The sequence below is a fragment of the Oncorhynchus gorbuscha genome, linkage group LG03 (genome assembly GCF_021184085.1).
Source record: "Oncorhynchus gorbuscha isolate QuinsamMale2020 ecotype Even-year linkage group LG03, OgorEven_v1.0, whole genome shotgun sequence".
NCBI classification, from domain to species: Eukaryota; Metazoa; Chordata; class Actinopteri; order Salmoniformes; family Salmonidae; genus Oncorhynchus; species Oncorhynchus gorbuscha.
The window spans coordinates 67,046,217-67,061,701 of NC_060175.1; the positions used below are offsets into that span (position 1 = coordinate 67,046,217).

Genomic DNA, 15,485 nt, shown 5'->3' on the forward strand with positions numbered 1-15,485 from the left:
TTGATCAAATTAGCCACACGTAGCAAATTAGAAATTCATTTTTTTGTGGACCAAATTCGACACTCGTTGACCACCATATAATAAATCCCCTTATTTTCATGGACAGATTTTGAGCGGAGTAAAACCTCTTGCCTCGCGCAATCTCTGTGGTAGCCGACGCAAAAAATACAATAAACGAGCCAGTTTGTTGTTCAACAGTGCTGGGGCCAAAAATAGGCCTTTGTAAAATCTCTTGTTTTCATCTATGGATTAGCTACCTCTGACTACTCCCATATCACAATATCCACAATATGAATACATTTTCAAATTCTATTATTTTGATCCTCTTAATATAAAAACCACACATTTTTCTTTCTGTTTTAGAATTTCTTTCCTATTCAATAAGGACTTTAACTGTTTAAGGTTTTATATGGAATAGTATAATGTAGTGTTCACAGTGTATTGAAAATGCGAGAAACTACAGAAATTCTGATGATGCCTGCAGTTTGTACAGTAAGCCAACAGTAGGCTGTGTGTGTCTTGGCCTGCCCTCTCAGGTTGTGAGCGGGGTCTGATTTCCCCTCGTCATCGGTGCCCTGAAAGTTACCCAGCTGTCTCACTCACTCACAATGACACCTGCCCTCACAGTCCCTTACTCACTCACCCCTCTGCTCTAACCACTAACCATTGGATCACTGCTAGGAAATGACATGCATAAAGAATAGCTCAAAAGGGAAGTACCAATCAAGAGTTAGAAGTGTTTCGGAGGTCTCCGGTGTGACAGGTTGCTCATCACACACGAAAGGAACATCTCTGAATCCAAACTGGTGAAGAAAGCCTTTGCCATTCATCCACATACCAGATTCAATTTCTTCATTGACTGGACTAGCAACCAGTGGGACCAAGTATGTCTCAATTTCAACTATATTGCATTCCTCTGTTTTTAGCGTGTGGTCTGTTCAGTTCTTTTCTAACTCGACATCATATATTTAATTTTTCGGGCAGCTATTAGTTAGATAGCAAGTTGTTTAAGTTTTCATTGAGAAGGGACTGAAATGTCAAATATTCACGAAGACTTCTGGTCTTATATCGTTGTACTTTTCCCCAGAACTTCTCAGCTCATGCCCAAATTTAGCTATGATGAGATTGAGTTACCCTTCCCCAAAATAGTAGAGTGGATGAGCGTATTTTAGGGGGGGGGTATGCTTGTGCTTGCTTATGTGTGTGGGTAAATCATCCTGCCCATACCTAGCTGTTCTGTAAATATTTTTTTTTAAACTCCCACAGACTAGACCAAAGTAGTCAAGTGTTCCATTCAAATGGTTCTCAGATTTAAGGTGATATTGAAAGCCAGTGTTTCTGTTCCCTAAACTGTCTCATGTCTCAGGTGCGTAGCACTGCAGGACGAGCGTGAGAGCTCACACATCACACCATGGCCCAATATGACCAGTGAGTCTACCCTCATGTTGCTGAACTCAATACACTCTATGTACAGCATGTGGATAGTCCTTTTAAACAGTTACCCCTGGTTCTAATGAACACAATATGGGAAAGCTTTAGGAATTATATTTTTCATTGCAATAATCATGTTAAACTTGGTCAAATTCAAATGCTCAGCCACCATAACAATTCTTCTGCAATGTTCACTCTCAAATACATTTCAGGTGTCCTTGCTGCTCGATGTTGCTTAATGTTCTCTGTTTGTTTGTCGGTGTTAGACTGGAAGATAAACATTCGGTGGATATCCACGACAACCCCACAACCCCTGACAATATTGTAAAAGAGGAAGACAATACTGTGAGTGGCACATCAATCTGCCACCGTTGGCAACACCATCCCCCAAACAGATTTAAATTACAGCCAGCTAGGACGCTCATTAGTGTAATATATGTGAGGCTTCCCTGTTCCCTATTTCTATTCTGTAGTTAGATGACACTATGGGCTAAACCTAGAGCTTTTTGTCATTGACCACATACTCGCCCGAAGTCAAATCATATTTACAATGATTGTTAAATGAAAAGCTACTTTTACTTTACTGATTTACTTAACTGATTAAAAAAACAACCTTTGCACGTTATAGAGAACGACCGTGTGGACTTGTCAATGACAGGAAAGCATTATTTTGACTAGACTGATTTTTACCTCTCCAAACAGTGGTCACTAGGGAGAAGGAAGGAAAGCTGTCTACCACTAATAGTATTGAGACGTAGCCACTCTCTCTGCAGGTATACTTCGTTTATGAGGAGGAGGTGGAAGTAGAGGAGAAGGAGCCCGAGCCTGAGCCCGTTGTTATATTGGTGAATGACAAACCACACAAGTTCAAGGACCACTACTGCAAGACGCCCAAGTTCTGTGACGTCTGTGCTCGTATGATCGTCCGTAAGTTTAAAATGGACCAGGAGTCGCTCTTGTATTTATTCATATTATCTGTAAAGCTGAATCATACTGGCTAGCTTCTTTACTGTACATATTTTCAACCTTTCAGTCAACAACAAGTTTGCTCTAACGTGCAAAAACTGCAAGACCAACATCCACCACTCGTGCCAGTCCTATGTTGAGTATCAGAAGTGCTTTGGCAAAATTGTAAGACGTTTTCTATTCAGAATTTAGGTCACGATCGGTATAAAGTCAGATCACGATCAAGTTCATGTTGCATGTGGTTGCCGGAAACACATCAATTCCTCTGCGTATTCATATTGCGGTCTCTCCTGTAGCCCCCAGGTTTCAGACGAGCATACAGTTCCCCTCTATACAGTAGTGACCAGACAGATGCAGGTAAGACACTAGACATCTCGACAAGCTAAGGGTTCAACTTGTGTTCAACATATTTTGAACTGTGTGTTCCCTCTGCTGCGTTCTCCTGTCCAGCCCACTCCAACCGTAACGACCCTGTGTTTGACACTCTGCGGGTTGGGGTTGTCATGGCAAACAAGGAGCGCAAGAAGGGGTCTGAAGACAAGAAGAACGTGAGTGTGGCACACATTAGCCAAAAGGGAAATGAATGACGATAAGTCACAATAACGGTATCATTAACTGACAGACATTTGCATAGGGAATATAAATTGTATGTCAACCATATTTTTCACCCTCCAAGATGATGATGATGATGATGGAGGAAGAGGAATCACAACAACCCAAAGAAGACGAGCAGGCAGAAGGTATTGAAAGAGGATGAAGGATGTCCATATTGACGCATGTGATAATTCAAGTTGGTGCCATCTATGGTTCCACTGCATCAACTGTACAAAAATATGGTGTATTTATTTATAACCACATAGTTTTACGTAAACAAATTGTGCCATGTGATTTGATATTGGAGCCCATCAAAGGGAACGGTAAACTAACTGAGCGGTTGTTAAGCAGCATTAAATAAAGGTTCAATAAAAATTAAAAATTAAGAATATTGAGTTGCACAGTTGTGTAAAGTGGGATGGATGTCCTTTGGGTGGTGGACCATTCTTGATACACACGGGAAACTGTTGAGCGTAAAAATAATCTAGCAGTGTTGAAGTCTTGACACAAACCGATGCGCCAGGCACCTTCTACCATACCCTGTTCAAAGGCACTTAAATCTTTTGTCTTGCCCATTCACCCTCTGAATGGCACACCTACACAATCCATGTCTCAATTGTCTCAAGGCTTATAACTCCTTCTTTAACCGGTCTCCTCCCCTTCATCTACACTGGTTGAAGTAGATTTAACAAGTGACATCAATAAGGGATCATAACTTTCACCTGAATTCACCTGTCTTTGTGTATGTATGTCAACCTTTTCTCAGACAAAACAGAATGGCATACAGTACAGAATAAATCCCCCAAATTCTTACACTGAATGTCAAGGAGCTACATAACATACTTGTAATACTGGGTCTAAACGTTGAGGAGTTCACCATTGTTGTATTGAAATTCTACAAAGACCATGTGTGTGATGTGTTTGTAGGAAAGCCCGAGGGGGATAAGAAGGGAGACAAGGCTGACAAAGCAGATGACAAGGTAAGGGGCTTTAACCGCCTGGCAAGCCCTGACGTCATGTATACACTAACCACGTCCCATCAACAATAACACCCTGTCTGGTATGTCAATACCAGTAGACAAACATCGGTCTATGTATGCTACAGAAAAAGAAGGAGATGGGAAACATGGGAAATCAGTCCCATTACTACCTGGCTCTGTACCGCTTCAAGGCCATTGAGAAAGACGACCTTGACTTCCAGTGAGTTTCCTAAAGCATTTCCTTATATTGTATGAATGACGTTTTATGTCCAATATTTCAGTCTGGTGAACGTTTTTAAATCCAATTTTATACAAATATTACAAACCTTTGTGTGTCTTTCAGTCCTGGTGATCGAATCACTATAATCGATGACGCCAATGAAGAATGGTGGAGGGTAATGGTTCCTGACCAAATGATCAAGCAAGCTGACAATGATCAAAACTAGCCATGTCTCTACCAGCTCATTGGCTGTGCTTTCTCATTTATTGTCGACATTGTAAATAAGGCCTATTTTCTATTCTCAGGGGAAGATTGGTGAGAAGACAGGTTACCTCCCCACCAATTACATCATTAGAATAAAAACTGGGGAGAGGGTGTTCAAGGTGACACGGTCCGTCGTGGGAAACAGAGAGATGGGACAGATCACTCTGAAAAAAGACCAGGTAAGAAACAGATGGGTCGCTGTTTGTCAGACCTGAGTCAAATACTATCACATCCTTGAAAGTACTGTAATTTAGGTGTACTTTATGTTTCTAGGAAAATAATGTGTTGAGTTTTTCTTTGTACAGGAAACTGATTTCAGCTTTATGATCATGAACAGTATGGATGGAGGTGTGCATGTGGACAGTGACTGTAATGACACTACTGTGTGTGTGTGTGTGTGTGTGTGTGTGTGTGTGTGTGTGTGTGTGTGTGTGTGTGTGTGTGTGTGTGTGTGTGTGTGTGTGTGTGTGTGTGTGCGTGCGTGCGTGCGTGCGTGCGTGCGTGCGTGCGTGCGTGCGTGTGTGTGTGTGTGTGCGTGCATTTGCCTGGTCATCTGCAATGATTACAGTACCTCTGTGGAGCCACAGCACCTTCCTCCACCCTCTTTGTATTGTGTTGCAGATCGTGGTGAAGAAGGGAGAGGAGGTGAATGGCTACCTGAAGGTCAGCACCGGCCGCAAGCTGGGCTTCTTCCCCGCCGACCTGCTCCAGGAGATCTGAATCTTACCGGATCACAACCACAACCATAGGACTTGGGTCACACCGTCACCAGGACCATAATCACACAATTCATCAAACCCTGTTCCAGTGAACACACGTGACCAGGAACAGCATTTTTATACTACCAATCTAGCACCACTATCATTTTCCACCTGTAGGGGCCTAGGTCTGATCTGGTGAGTCTGTAAGCTGTTTGAGGGCTGTAAAGGCTCAGAGGGGGCAAGGTTATTGAGTGTAACCCAATACTGCAGCCTCCCCAGCCTGTTGAACTGGGTCAGCTGGCCATGCAATCCGAGCTGGATGGAGAAATGTGTTAGGTCAGACCGGTACATGTGTGTGGTGGGAATTTAAAACGTTAACATGTTTGTGTCATTTTAATGTGATGAAAACTGGACAACCTTAAACTAGATCTTCAGCAAGGTTCAAAAGGCAATGGCTGTAACTACTGTAAGTAGCCAGGATTTCGACATATTTTTTTGTTATTCATTCTAACAAATTTATATTTTGGAGGCTATTGCTTACTGTCACTGTAGTAGCTTTATTTCCCCCTTGATGTCCATGTTAAAGGGAGCTTGTTAAAGTGCATGTCGTTATTTTTTTGCATGGGCCCGTCTTTAATAATCATTGCCAAAACAATGTGCTGTGTATTTGAGGAATTTATATAGAGCAATAGCCAATGGTGACACACAGACCCACATGCTTTTGCCAGACTAACGTAGGCCTATCATTGATGCAAGATTGTAACATTACAGGCCTATCATTGATGCAAGATTGTAACATTACAGACCTATCATTGATGAAAGATTGTAACATTACAGGCCTATTATTAATGCAAGATTGTAACATTACAGGCCTATCATTAATGCAAGATTGTAACATTACAGGCCTATCATTAATGCAAGATTGTAACATTACAGGCCTATCATTGATGCAAGATTGTAACATTACAGGCCTATCATTGATGCAAGATTGTAACATTACAGTACAGCCATTTGTTATTCATGTTCTATTGAAATACCAACAGCCAAGTGCAGGCTTATCCCATGTATTGTCTTTCTTGATATGCATCCTTTCAAAACCTATATAACTCTGTGATACCGTCATCGTAAACTTGAATGACTGACCATTGTGTAAACATGAAATCAATTCACAATTAGAAATAATGTACTTTATTTTTGTAGCAGTATTTTGCATTCGCTGATATGTGTGTGTCTACTATAACTCAGGACTCATATGCCTAACCTAAACAGGTAGGCCTTATCAGTTCAGCTTTTGTCTACAAAATAGTCATAACAGGTACTCATCTTGATCCAGTGATGGGGACCAGAGCCATATATTTGTTCTAAATACATGGCTCTGATGTTGACAACTAGTGATGTGCAGTTCGCAAACTATATTTATTTATGTCGTTATGTTTGAACTACTCTTTTTTTCTGACTCGAGAAACTTTTTTTTTTGAGTGACTCGTTAATTTTAGTCCTTCATTTGACTTTCCTCTTCTTCTTCCTCATCCCCTTCTTCTTCCTCTTCTTCTACTTCATCATGTCGTTCACACATGTTGTTTTTGCATGCCGCTACCTACCTAAATTTGCACCAACAACTAACCCTACACTTAATTGTATAACACTATTTTTTTATCATTACAAAAAAATTTAGAAACTGTCCAACTATGGAGAATATCCTAGCTCCATATATGAAATTAAGGAAATGCGTATATGGAGCATGTCTACTCCTTATATCTAATAAAATGTCAGATATCCATGCTCCTTTGTCCCATGCCCTCCTTCACACTTCTTACATCTCCAAATCTCCTTCCTACACACTGCTGCAATATGACCATAAGCTTGGCATCTGAAACACCTCAGTGGGTTCGGCACAAAAGCTCTCACTGGATAACTGACATATCATAACATGACTTTATCAGGTAAAGAATCTGCTTAAAAGGACAGACCCTGCTCTGGAGAGCAAAGCAAGTCACAGGTCTCATTTCACTAGTCATGTGACATGAAGTTCCCGCTCTCTCTGAACTGAACATCCTCACAAGTCCACTTTGAGTTACCTTCACCAATTTAACAGTACCCAAATTATTTCCTACCCAGCCTGAGACTACATATAGATCAGCCAAAAGGCAGGTATCCACTTTCTTCAAAAATGGCGACCCCACTGTGCCCGAATCATCCTTTGCATGACCATCAGGGCAAAGCTTGGACAGAGGTCTTCACCAAACCTGCCACAGCAGGTAGGTAATTCATCCTCACTCTCCTCAGGTTAAATTTCTGAGCCATCAAAGCTATCAGAATACGGGTTGTACTTGATGCCATTCCTCCTCAACACACTTCTTCCCTCTACACTCAGCTCTTCTCCTTCTTCCTCAACACACTTCTTCCCTCTACACTCAGCTCTTCTCCTTCTTCCTCAACACACTTCTTCCCTCTACACTCAGCTCTTCTCCTTCTTCCTCGCTATCCATAACCATATCTATCTGTTCACCACGCTCTTGCCATGCCTTCAACAGCTGTATTGCGTGCAGAGCACGCACTGATGGCGTTTCTCCAACATAAACTTCAGTTCCTTAGGCCAATTTACAAGTCTGGCTATCTCTTGCTCCGTGCTTCTCTTCTATTGTTACAACTGAAACCCGATTGGATTAGTTTCACTTGAACCTGAATGTTCAAATGGCATGTGACAATCTGCCAGCAAAGTCACAGGAACTCCAATAGACTATACAATAAAACCTTTGATGCATATGGTTCACATACACTATACATACACAAAGGTATGTGGACACCCCTTCAAATGGGTGGATTTGGCTATTTATACCATACCCTTAGCAGCCACAGCTAAACCTCGTTTCAAATGTATGAAAACATAATCTTATTTGTATGCCTATCAATCAACAAATATACATAGTTTAAAGCACACGTTTACAAGTATCAGTCACAAATGACAGCTCCAATAAGCCCTATATGGTAAACGACATGGGAGGCTCGTAAAATCATGACTCTTTCGAGTTTTCAGTTTATCGTTCGCCGGTAGGGGGTCCTGAATGCTCTGGGCATTGCTGACTAAAGTGAACGAAATGTATCGAAATATTTGAATTTTGAACAAACGAACAGAAAAGATCAGAGTAAGTCCAACTTCCCGTCACAACTTGATTAAGCAGACTACCTGTATAGCTCTCTATGGCAAGCCTTACATATACCACCTTTTCACAAAACTTCCTCAACATTTATTTCACAAGAGTAGGAAGCCCAGCCGTGAAGCCGGGCATCAAAAAATTAGTTGATACTCATAATGTTCCTCCCCACGGAAATCTTTAGTAAAAGGCGAAAGATTTATGCGATCTGAAGAGAAACCAGAGTGTACTGCAGACTAAACGAACCGGCTAGCAACACATTCAATTCATTACAAGTCCGAGTGACGTTATATATATCAATATCACCAAAACTGTAAACTTGGAAAATCACAGTTTTATTACATTGAAATGAAAATAATCCCACATTCGTAGTGGAAACATGTTGCAGTATTATTATTATATTTAAACATTTAGTAGCCTATAATTCCGTACGAAATGCATGCTGGGGATTATTACAACCACTTCCTATTCCAGCCACACCCATTGCTGACAAGTGTATAAAATTGAGCACACAGCCATGCAATCTCCATAGACAAAACTTTGGCAGTAGAATGGCCTTACTGAAGAGCTAGGTGCCTATCAACTTGGCACAGTCCAACAAGTCAATTCATCAAATGTCTGCCCTGCTAAAGCTGCCCCAGTCAACTGTCAGTGCTGTTATTGTGAAGTGGAAACATCTAGTGGTAACAACAGGTCAGCCACGAAGCGGTAGTCCACACAAGCTCACAGAACGGGACCGCCGAGTGCTGAAGCGCGTAGCTCGTAAAAATTGTCTGTCCTCGGTTGCAACACTCACTACCGAGTTCCAAACTGCCTCTGGAAGCAACATCAGTGCAAGAGCTGTTCATCATGAGCTTAGTGAAATGGGTTTCCATGGCCGAGCAGCCGCACAGAAGCCTAAGATCACCATGCACAATGCCAAGCGGCGGCTGGAGTGATGTAAAGCTTGTCGCCATTGGACTCTGGTGCACTGGAAACGCATTATCTGGAGTGATGAATCACGCATCACCATCAACCAGATGATGTCCAACTGACAAATCTGGGTTAGGCGGATGCCAGCAGAACTCTACCTGCCTCAATGCATAGTGCCAAGTAAAGTTTGGTGGAGGAGGAATAAGGGTCTGGGAATGTTTTTGATGGTCCGTCCTGGGCCACTTAGTTCCAGTGATGTTCCGCCTTCTAGACAATTCTGTGCTTCCAACTTTGTGGCAACAGTTTGGGGAAGACCCTGTCCTGTTTCAGCATGACAATGCCCCCGTGCACATAGCGAGGTCCATACAGAAATGGAGTTTGCCAAAAGGCACCTGAAGGACTCTCAGACCATGAGAAACAAGGTCCTCTGGTCTGTTGAAATCAAGATGGAAATCTTTGGCCTCAATACCAAGCGTCAAGTCTGGAGGAAACCTGGTACCATCCCTACGATGAAGCATGGTGGTGGCAGCATAATGCTGTGGGGATGTTTTTCAGTGGCAGGGACTTTTTGGTGAACATGCTGCCACTACTGCTTTCTGAGCTCAAAATAACGTTTTTCTGCAGAGAAGACATAAAGTAATTATCTAAAGAGGGTGAATCTTCACTGCAGAAACAAGAGAGAGCGCCTCAATCTGGTCCAGGCAGATTTGTTTTCTTCATTTTTTTGCAGGCCTTCAAATCATTTGGCCAGGTAAACATTTATTTGAACGTGCATTTTACTAGGGGTCCTGAATGCTCCGGGTATTGCTGACTAAAATGAAGCAAATAAATTGAAATATTTGTTATTTTGGACAAACGAACAGAAAAGATCAGAGTAAGTGCAAACAGTCCAACTTCCCGCCACTAGTTACAACTTGATTAAGCAGACTGCCTGTAGAACGCTATAGCAAGCCTTTAGATACACCACTTTCTCAACAAACTTCCTCAATATTTATTTCACAAGAGTAGGAAGCCCAGCCGTGAGGCCGGGCATCAAAAAATTGGTTGATACTCATAATGTTCCTCCCCACGGAAATCTTTAGTAAAAGGCGAAAGATTTATGCGATCTGAAGAGAAACCAGAGTGTACTACAGATTGAATGAACCGGCTCGCAACACATTCAATTCATTACAAGTCCCGATGACGTTTTATAAAGAAATATCACCCAAACTGTAAATTCCGCAAATCACCGTTTTATTACATTGACATGAAAATAATCCCACATTCGTAATGGAAACATATTGCAGTATTATTATTGTATTGAAACATTTAGTAGCCTATAACTCCGCATGAAATGCATGCTGGGGATTATTACAACCACTTCCTAATTTCTCAATCTATGTATAGGGAGTGCCATATGCCATACACCACTACTTTTATTTAATCGAATTATACATGGGAAATAATATTATAGCTATTAGTAAAAGGCATAGTCAAAAAGGAAAACAAATTAATTGAAACGTCTTACGTCTGTATTTCACTGATCCCACCGTGTAAAACACTCACACGCATGCGTAGTACAGCTAACATCTCCGCCACATCCCCATAGTGCAGTCCTCAAACAAAGCCTACGTTTTCTAAACTCTGTGTAGACATCTTCATTAGATCTGAACTTATAAGCATTTGTGTATAATGCATCATTCGGTGTATAGTAATTTACTCAACTGCAACATGCAAAATCGATTAGCTCCACTCTTTTGATATAATTTTAAAAATCCTAGCGACATGCTGTGGTCATACTAAGTACTATACACACCATAATAGCCCATGAAACCCACAGCGTGTAAGGTGGTGGTCGTGGACTGGCCTAAACCATTTATATAGTAGGTGGGCTTGATGCTATCATAAGTACATTGAACCATCCAATTTTTTGATGAAGATGTCTACACAGATGTCTACACAAAAGCCCATGGGCCTAATGAGGCTCCCTCTCAGGGCCCTCACGGTTAATTATTAGGGGCCTAGCTACACGTGAAACACGAATACACCAAAGCAGTCATTTGAGTCCTATCACTTTCTATAGTTTTTAAACATGAAGGCCTAAAGCGGAAAAACAATATGTTAGGCGTGTAGGCCTACAGCTGGAGCTGCTACTACGTCTAATTAGCGAAACAACAACAATTAAACAAGGCAACAGTAAACGTGTTGTCCCCCACGAATGATGTTGCGCCCCTCTTTGGGCCAATCAGTATAATTTTGTAAAGGATGGATCTTTTGGAGATCATTACAGCCTAAATTACGTTCTTTTCATTATCGCTATTACAATCCAGGCTGATTTCTGCGACAGTTTCGCTGTTTAAACAAGTTTTGTTAAAGCTAATAAAACGAAAACATGAATTCAAACTACTTTTGGGTACCTTGTTAACATTACAACATGAAGTCCATGTCATAAACATTTCTACGTTTCAGAAATGGCAAAGAATGTGTAAACTAATTTGACACAGTAAAGTTACTAACCCTACAGATCACGAAGTCAGCTAATTTCCACACCATTCATATGCAAATCCGTTTGATTCATACACTGGCTTGTCTGGCTGTCATGTTTTTATTTAACCTGCCCTTCCCTTATCAACACTGAAATAATATCATTTCAGTTGTCCTCTATTATAATATTATAATGTAACACCAAGACCTTTAAAAGTGACCAGTTCTTCCACACTGGTATCAGTCCCACATAGATAACTATTAGAAATTATGTTCTGACAGTCTGCCAGTATTGAGGAATTCTTCTTCCGTTCCACTGGTTGCACTTCACTGGTGATCTTGCATTGTTTCAGGTACAGTCCTTGAATCGAAGGATATTGCTGCAGCCTCAGATGATAGATTCTCATAACCTGTAACAAAGGAAAGAAAAAGTGAAAGTAACATGTCCTGGTTTCAAGAGAAATTGATATTTCACATAGATTTCCCTAAGTAAGCAAGTCCCAATTTTCAGGATAACGTTGGACATTTCACCTAGACTTCCCTAATATGACGACTGCGGTATACAACATCGAAGCTTATCAGGTTCTGATCATCTTATTATGCTTCTTCAACCGAGATAGACCCCCGATTGCTAATCAATCAGTTCTTTATTCTCCAGGCTCAGCTTTGTCATCACAATGGACAACCTTGCAATGAGTGACATGTATCCATCGTGATTTTCCCTGGATTTTTACTGCTGACCTCGTTAGAAGCAAAACTTGACAAGGACCTTCCCATTTTGGCCCTAATGCATCTGTCACATATTCCTTTACCATCACCCACTGTCCTGGTACTACGTCATGTCCCCCTTCGGGAGTTATTCCCCACGCCTCTTTAACTTGTCTGTCTGCTCCCCTTACTGCATTAGAGAGTTGCATGCAATAGTTAAACATTGTGTCACTCATAAAGTGAACGCCTGCTTTCTCAAGCCTAACGTGCCTGGTAGTGACACGGGTCGAACTGTGACAACGTCAAACGGACTCAACCCTGTGGCTTTGTTGTGTGTTGCTCGTATACTACATAATACCGTAGGCAATGCATGTGGTCATGCCATCCCTTCTTGATGCATCTTTGAAAGTCTCTCTTTCAAAACCCAATTTGTTTGTTCTACCTGTCCACTCGATTGAGGATGATAAGGCAGTGTAGATGCCAGTCTATGTTCAGAAGACGAGCGAAATGAGTGCCTTGGACGGAATCTAATTGTTCCCGGTTGGGAATCCGAATTTTAGCTGTGTGTTGTGCAGTGCATTTCTTAGCGTATAGTAGGTTTCAAGCCATCGTGAGAAACTATCAACAATGACCAGCATATCTTCATGTCTTTTACATTTGGGCAGTGTGATATAATCCAGCTGTAGATGTCTGAAGGGTCCTGGTGGGGCAGGCGCTCGTCGTGTTTGTGCTTCCACTCGTCCTTTGGTGTTGTTTTCCATACAAATGTTGTAATTCGTCACAACAGCCTCAGCCTCTTTCCGCACATCAGGATTCCACCATTTGCCCACAAAACGATAAACTGTTGTCCACACCAATGTATCCCAAAGAGTGGATCTATGTCACCAAGTAGAGTAAGAGTGCATTTGGCACTACACATCTCAGGATGTATTTCCACACACCTTCTTGACTGAGTTTGCATCCTGCAGCCATCCACTCCCACACTGCTTTGCATATCTCTAATGTGTTGCAACGTATCCAAGGTGTATCTCCTCGTCAGTTCAGGTGACAGAGGTGTTCTCTTGGCAGCCGCTTAGCAGCTCTGTCAGCCAAATCATTACCTTTTCTGTTATCTGTATCGATGATTTCCATGTGCTTTCATTTTCAAAATTGCAACTTGTCCAGGTAACTGGAGAGCATTCAGTAGAGCCTTCACCTCTGGTCCATTCTTCACAGGAGAGCATTCAGTAGATCCTTCACCTCTGGTCCATTCTTCACAGGAGCTCCCAGTGATGTCATGAATCCTCTGTTTTTCCATATTTGTCCAAAATTATGGGTAACACCAAAAGCGTATCTTGAGTCTGTGTAAATGTTGGCTGTTTTTCCTTCAGCCTGTTTACATGCTTCTGTCAAAGCCACCAATTCCATCACCGGTGCTGAATGTTCCTGCAGGTGCCTGTCACTATCACATTGTCCATTGTAGTAAATGCCCAGCCAGCCTGCCCCCCCCCCCCACACGTTGCTTGAACCGTCTGTGTATAAGATAAGCTCAGGGTTTTCCAACGGATGACCCTTTATAAACTCATCAGAGAGCTGATCCAAAAACCAACTGACAACAGTCGTGTTCAAGTAATGTGGTATCTGAAGGATGCTTCAGAATTGCTGGATTACTTGGTGTACCACGTTGTATGATGATGTTAGGAGCCTCCAATACAGTTGACCATTTGTTCCAACGAGCGGCTGTGACCTGTGCAGGTCGATTCATTGTCAAAAGAGTATGAACAGGCCTCCCAGGTGGCGCAGTGGTTAAGGGCCCTGTACTGCAGCGCCAGCTGTGCCACCAGAGACTCTGGGTTCGCCCCCAGGCTCTGTCGTAACCGGCCACGACCGGGAGGTCCGTGGGGCGACGCACAATTAGCCTAGCGTCGTCCGGGTCAGGGAGGGCTTGGCTGGTAGGGATATCCTTGTCTCATCGCGCACCAGCGACTCCTGTGGCGGGCCGAGCGCAGTGCGCGCTAACCAAGGTTGCCAGGTGCACAGTGTTTCCTCTGACACATTGGTGTGGCTGGCTTCAGGGTTGTATGCGCACTGTGTTAGGAAGCAGTGCGGCTTGGTTGGGTTGTGTATCGGAGGACGCATGACTTTCAACCTTCGTCTCTCCCGAGCCCGTACAGGAGTTGTAGTGATGAGACAAGATAGTAGCTACTAAACAATTGGATACCACAAAATTGGGGAGAAAAAGGGGTAAAACAATATATATATATATATATATTTTAAAAAAGAGCAGCATGTGGACACTTGATGTTGGTCAAGAACAAGCGATGCCACCATCGACACAGAGGCGTAAGTAGCCTGCATAGCTCTGAGACAGGGACCCCATCCCAATGCTACATCCAATTTCTCCGAATAGTAGGTTTCTGACAATCACCATGGTCCTGTGTCAACACTGAAGTCATGTAGCCATTTTTTTCAGCCACAAAGAGGGTGAATGGTTGGCCTGAGTCTGGAATGTCCAAAGCCGGTACTGATGACAAAGCTATTTTGAGCTTGCCAAAAACCTCTGTTCTTCCTTTGAAGGCAACAGTCTTTTGAATCAGGGTCTCCCTTGAGGAGGTTGTTAATGGATTGGGCAATTTGGACAAAGGAGTCCACTTAGCATCTATTGTAATTGCACAAGCCCATGAAGGAGCGAAGTTCTTTAATAGTAGTGGGCTCTTTAGGCAGCTTGTATGGCAGCCATACGATTTTGTGTCATCAGTTGACCAAGGTAGATAACCTGCGATTGCATGAGTTGGGCCTTCTTAGGGCTAGCTTTATGGCCTTTGGCATGCAGGTGGTCTAACAGTGATTTTTAGATCCTTAGCGTGTGTTTCCTCATCTTCTGAAGCCAACAATATATCATCAACATATTGTTTGACAACAAATTACATCTGAGGGAGAGCTTGGAGATGTCTCCGCAATGCCCGATGGTAAATCGAAGGACTATTAGGAAGGCCCATAGGAGTCCTAGTGCACTGATACCATTGACCATCCTCAGAAAAAGCAAGCCATGGACGGACCTCTGGATGTAAGGGTACAGACCAGAACCCATTAGCCATATCAATGACTGAGA

General features: G+C 42.4%; 1 protein-coding gene and 2 non-coding genes across 3 annotated transcripts; 1 reads left to right on the forward strand and 2 right to left on the reverse strand.

The window, feature by feature from the left end:
- Positions 1-651: 651 nt before the first annotated feature.
- LOC124021444 (SH3 and cysteine-rich domain-containing protein 3-like) lies at positions 652-6,938 on the forward strand. The gene is made up of 13 exons (XM_046336636.1): positions 652-884; positions 1,367-1,428; positions 1,698-1,776; positions 2,205-2,358; positions 2,465-2,562; positions 2,694-2,754; positions 2,848-2,945; positions 3,074-3,137; positions 3,919-3,971; positions 4,097-4,191; positions 4,315-4,366; positions 4,497-4,634; positions 5,077-6,938. Exons 2-13 carry the CDS (start codon positions 1,412-1,414, stop codon positions 5,173-5,175), a joined length of 1,008 nt encoding a protein of 335 aa, XP_046192592.1. The 5' UTR covers positions 652-884; positions 1,367-1,411; the 3' UTR covers positions 5,176-6,938.
- A 1,485-nt stretch (positions 6,939-8,423) lies between these two features.
- On the reverse strand, positions 8,424-8,539 carry LOC124032463. The gene has a single exon (XR_006838281.1). It is a non-coding gene; the product is annotated as a U5 spliceosomal RNA (small nuclear RNA).
- Positions 8,540-10,233: 1,694 nt separating this feature from the next.
- On the reverse strand, positions 10,234-10,349 carry LOC124032462. Its single transcript, XR_006838280.1, has one exon. It is a non-coding gene; the product is annotated as a U5 spliceosomal RNA (small nuclear RNA).
- Between the last annotated feature and the right edge of the window lie 5,136 nt (positions 10,350-15,485).

Bases quoted from the DNA above. Each gene is read 5' to 3' on its own strand.
- LOC124021444 (XM_046336636.1), top strand. The intron at 2,755-2,847 runs GTAAGACACTAG...TCTCCTGTCCAG, and splicing joins TAGTGACCAGACAGATGCAG to CCCACTCCAACCGTAACGAC. The intron at 4,367-4,496 runs GTAATGGTTCCT...TTCTATTCTCAG, and splicing joins CCAATGAAGAATGGTGGAGG to GGGAAGATTGGTGAGAAGAC.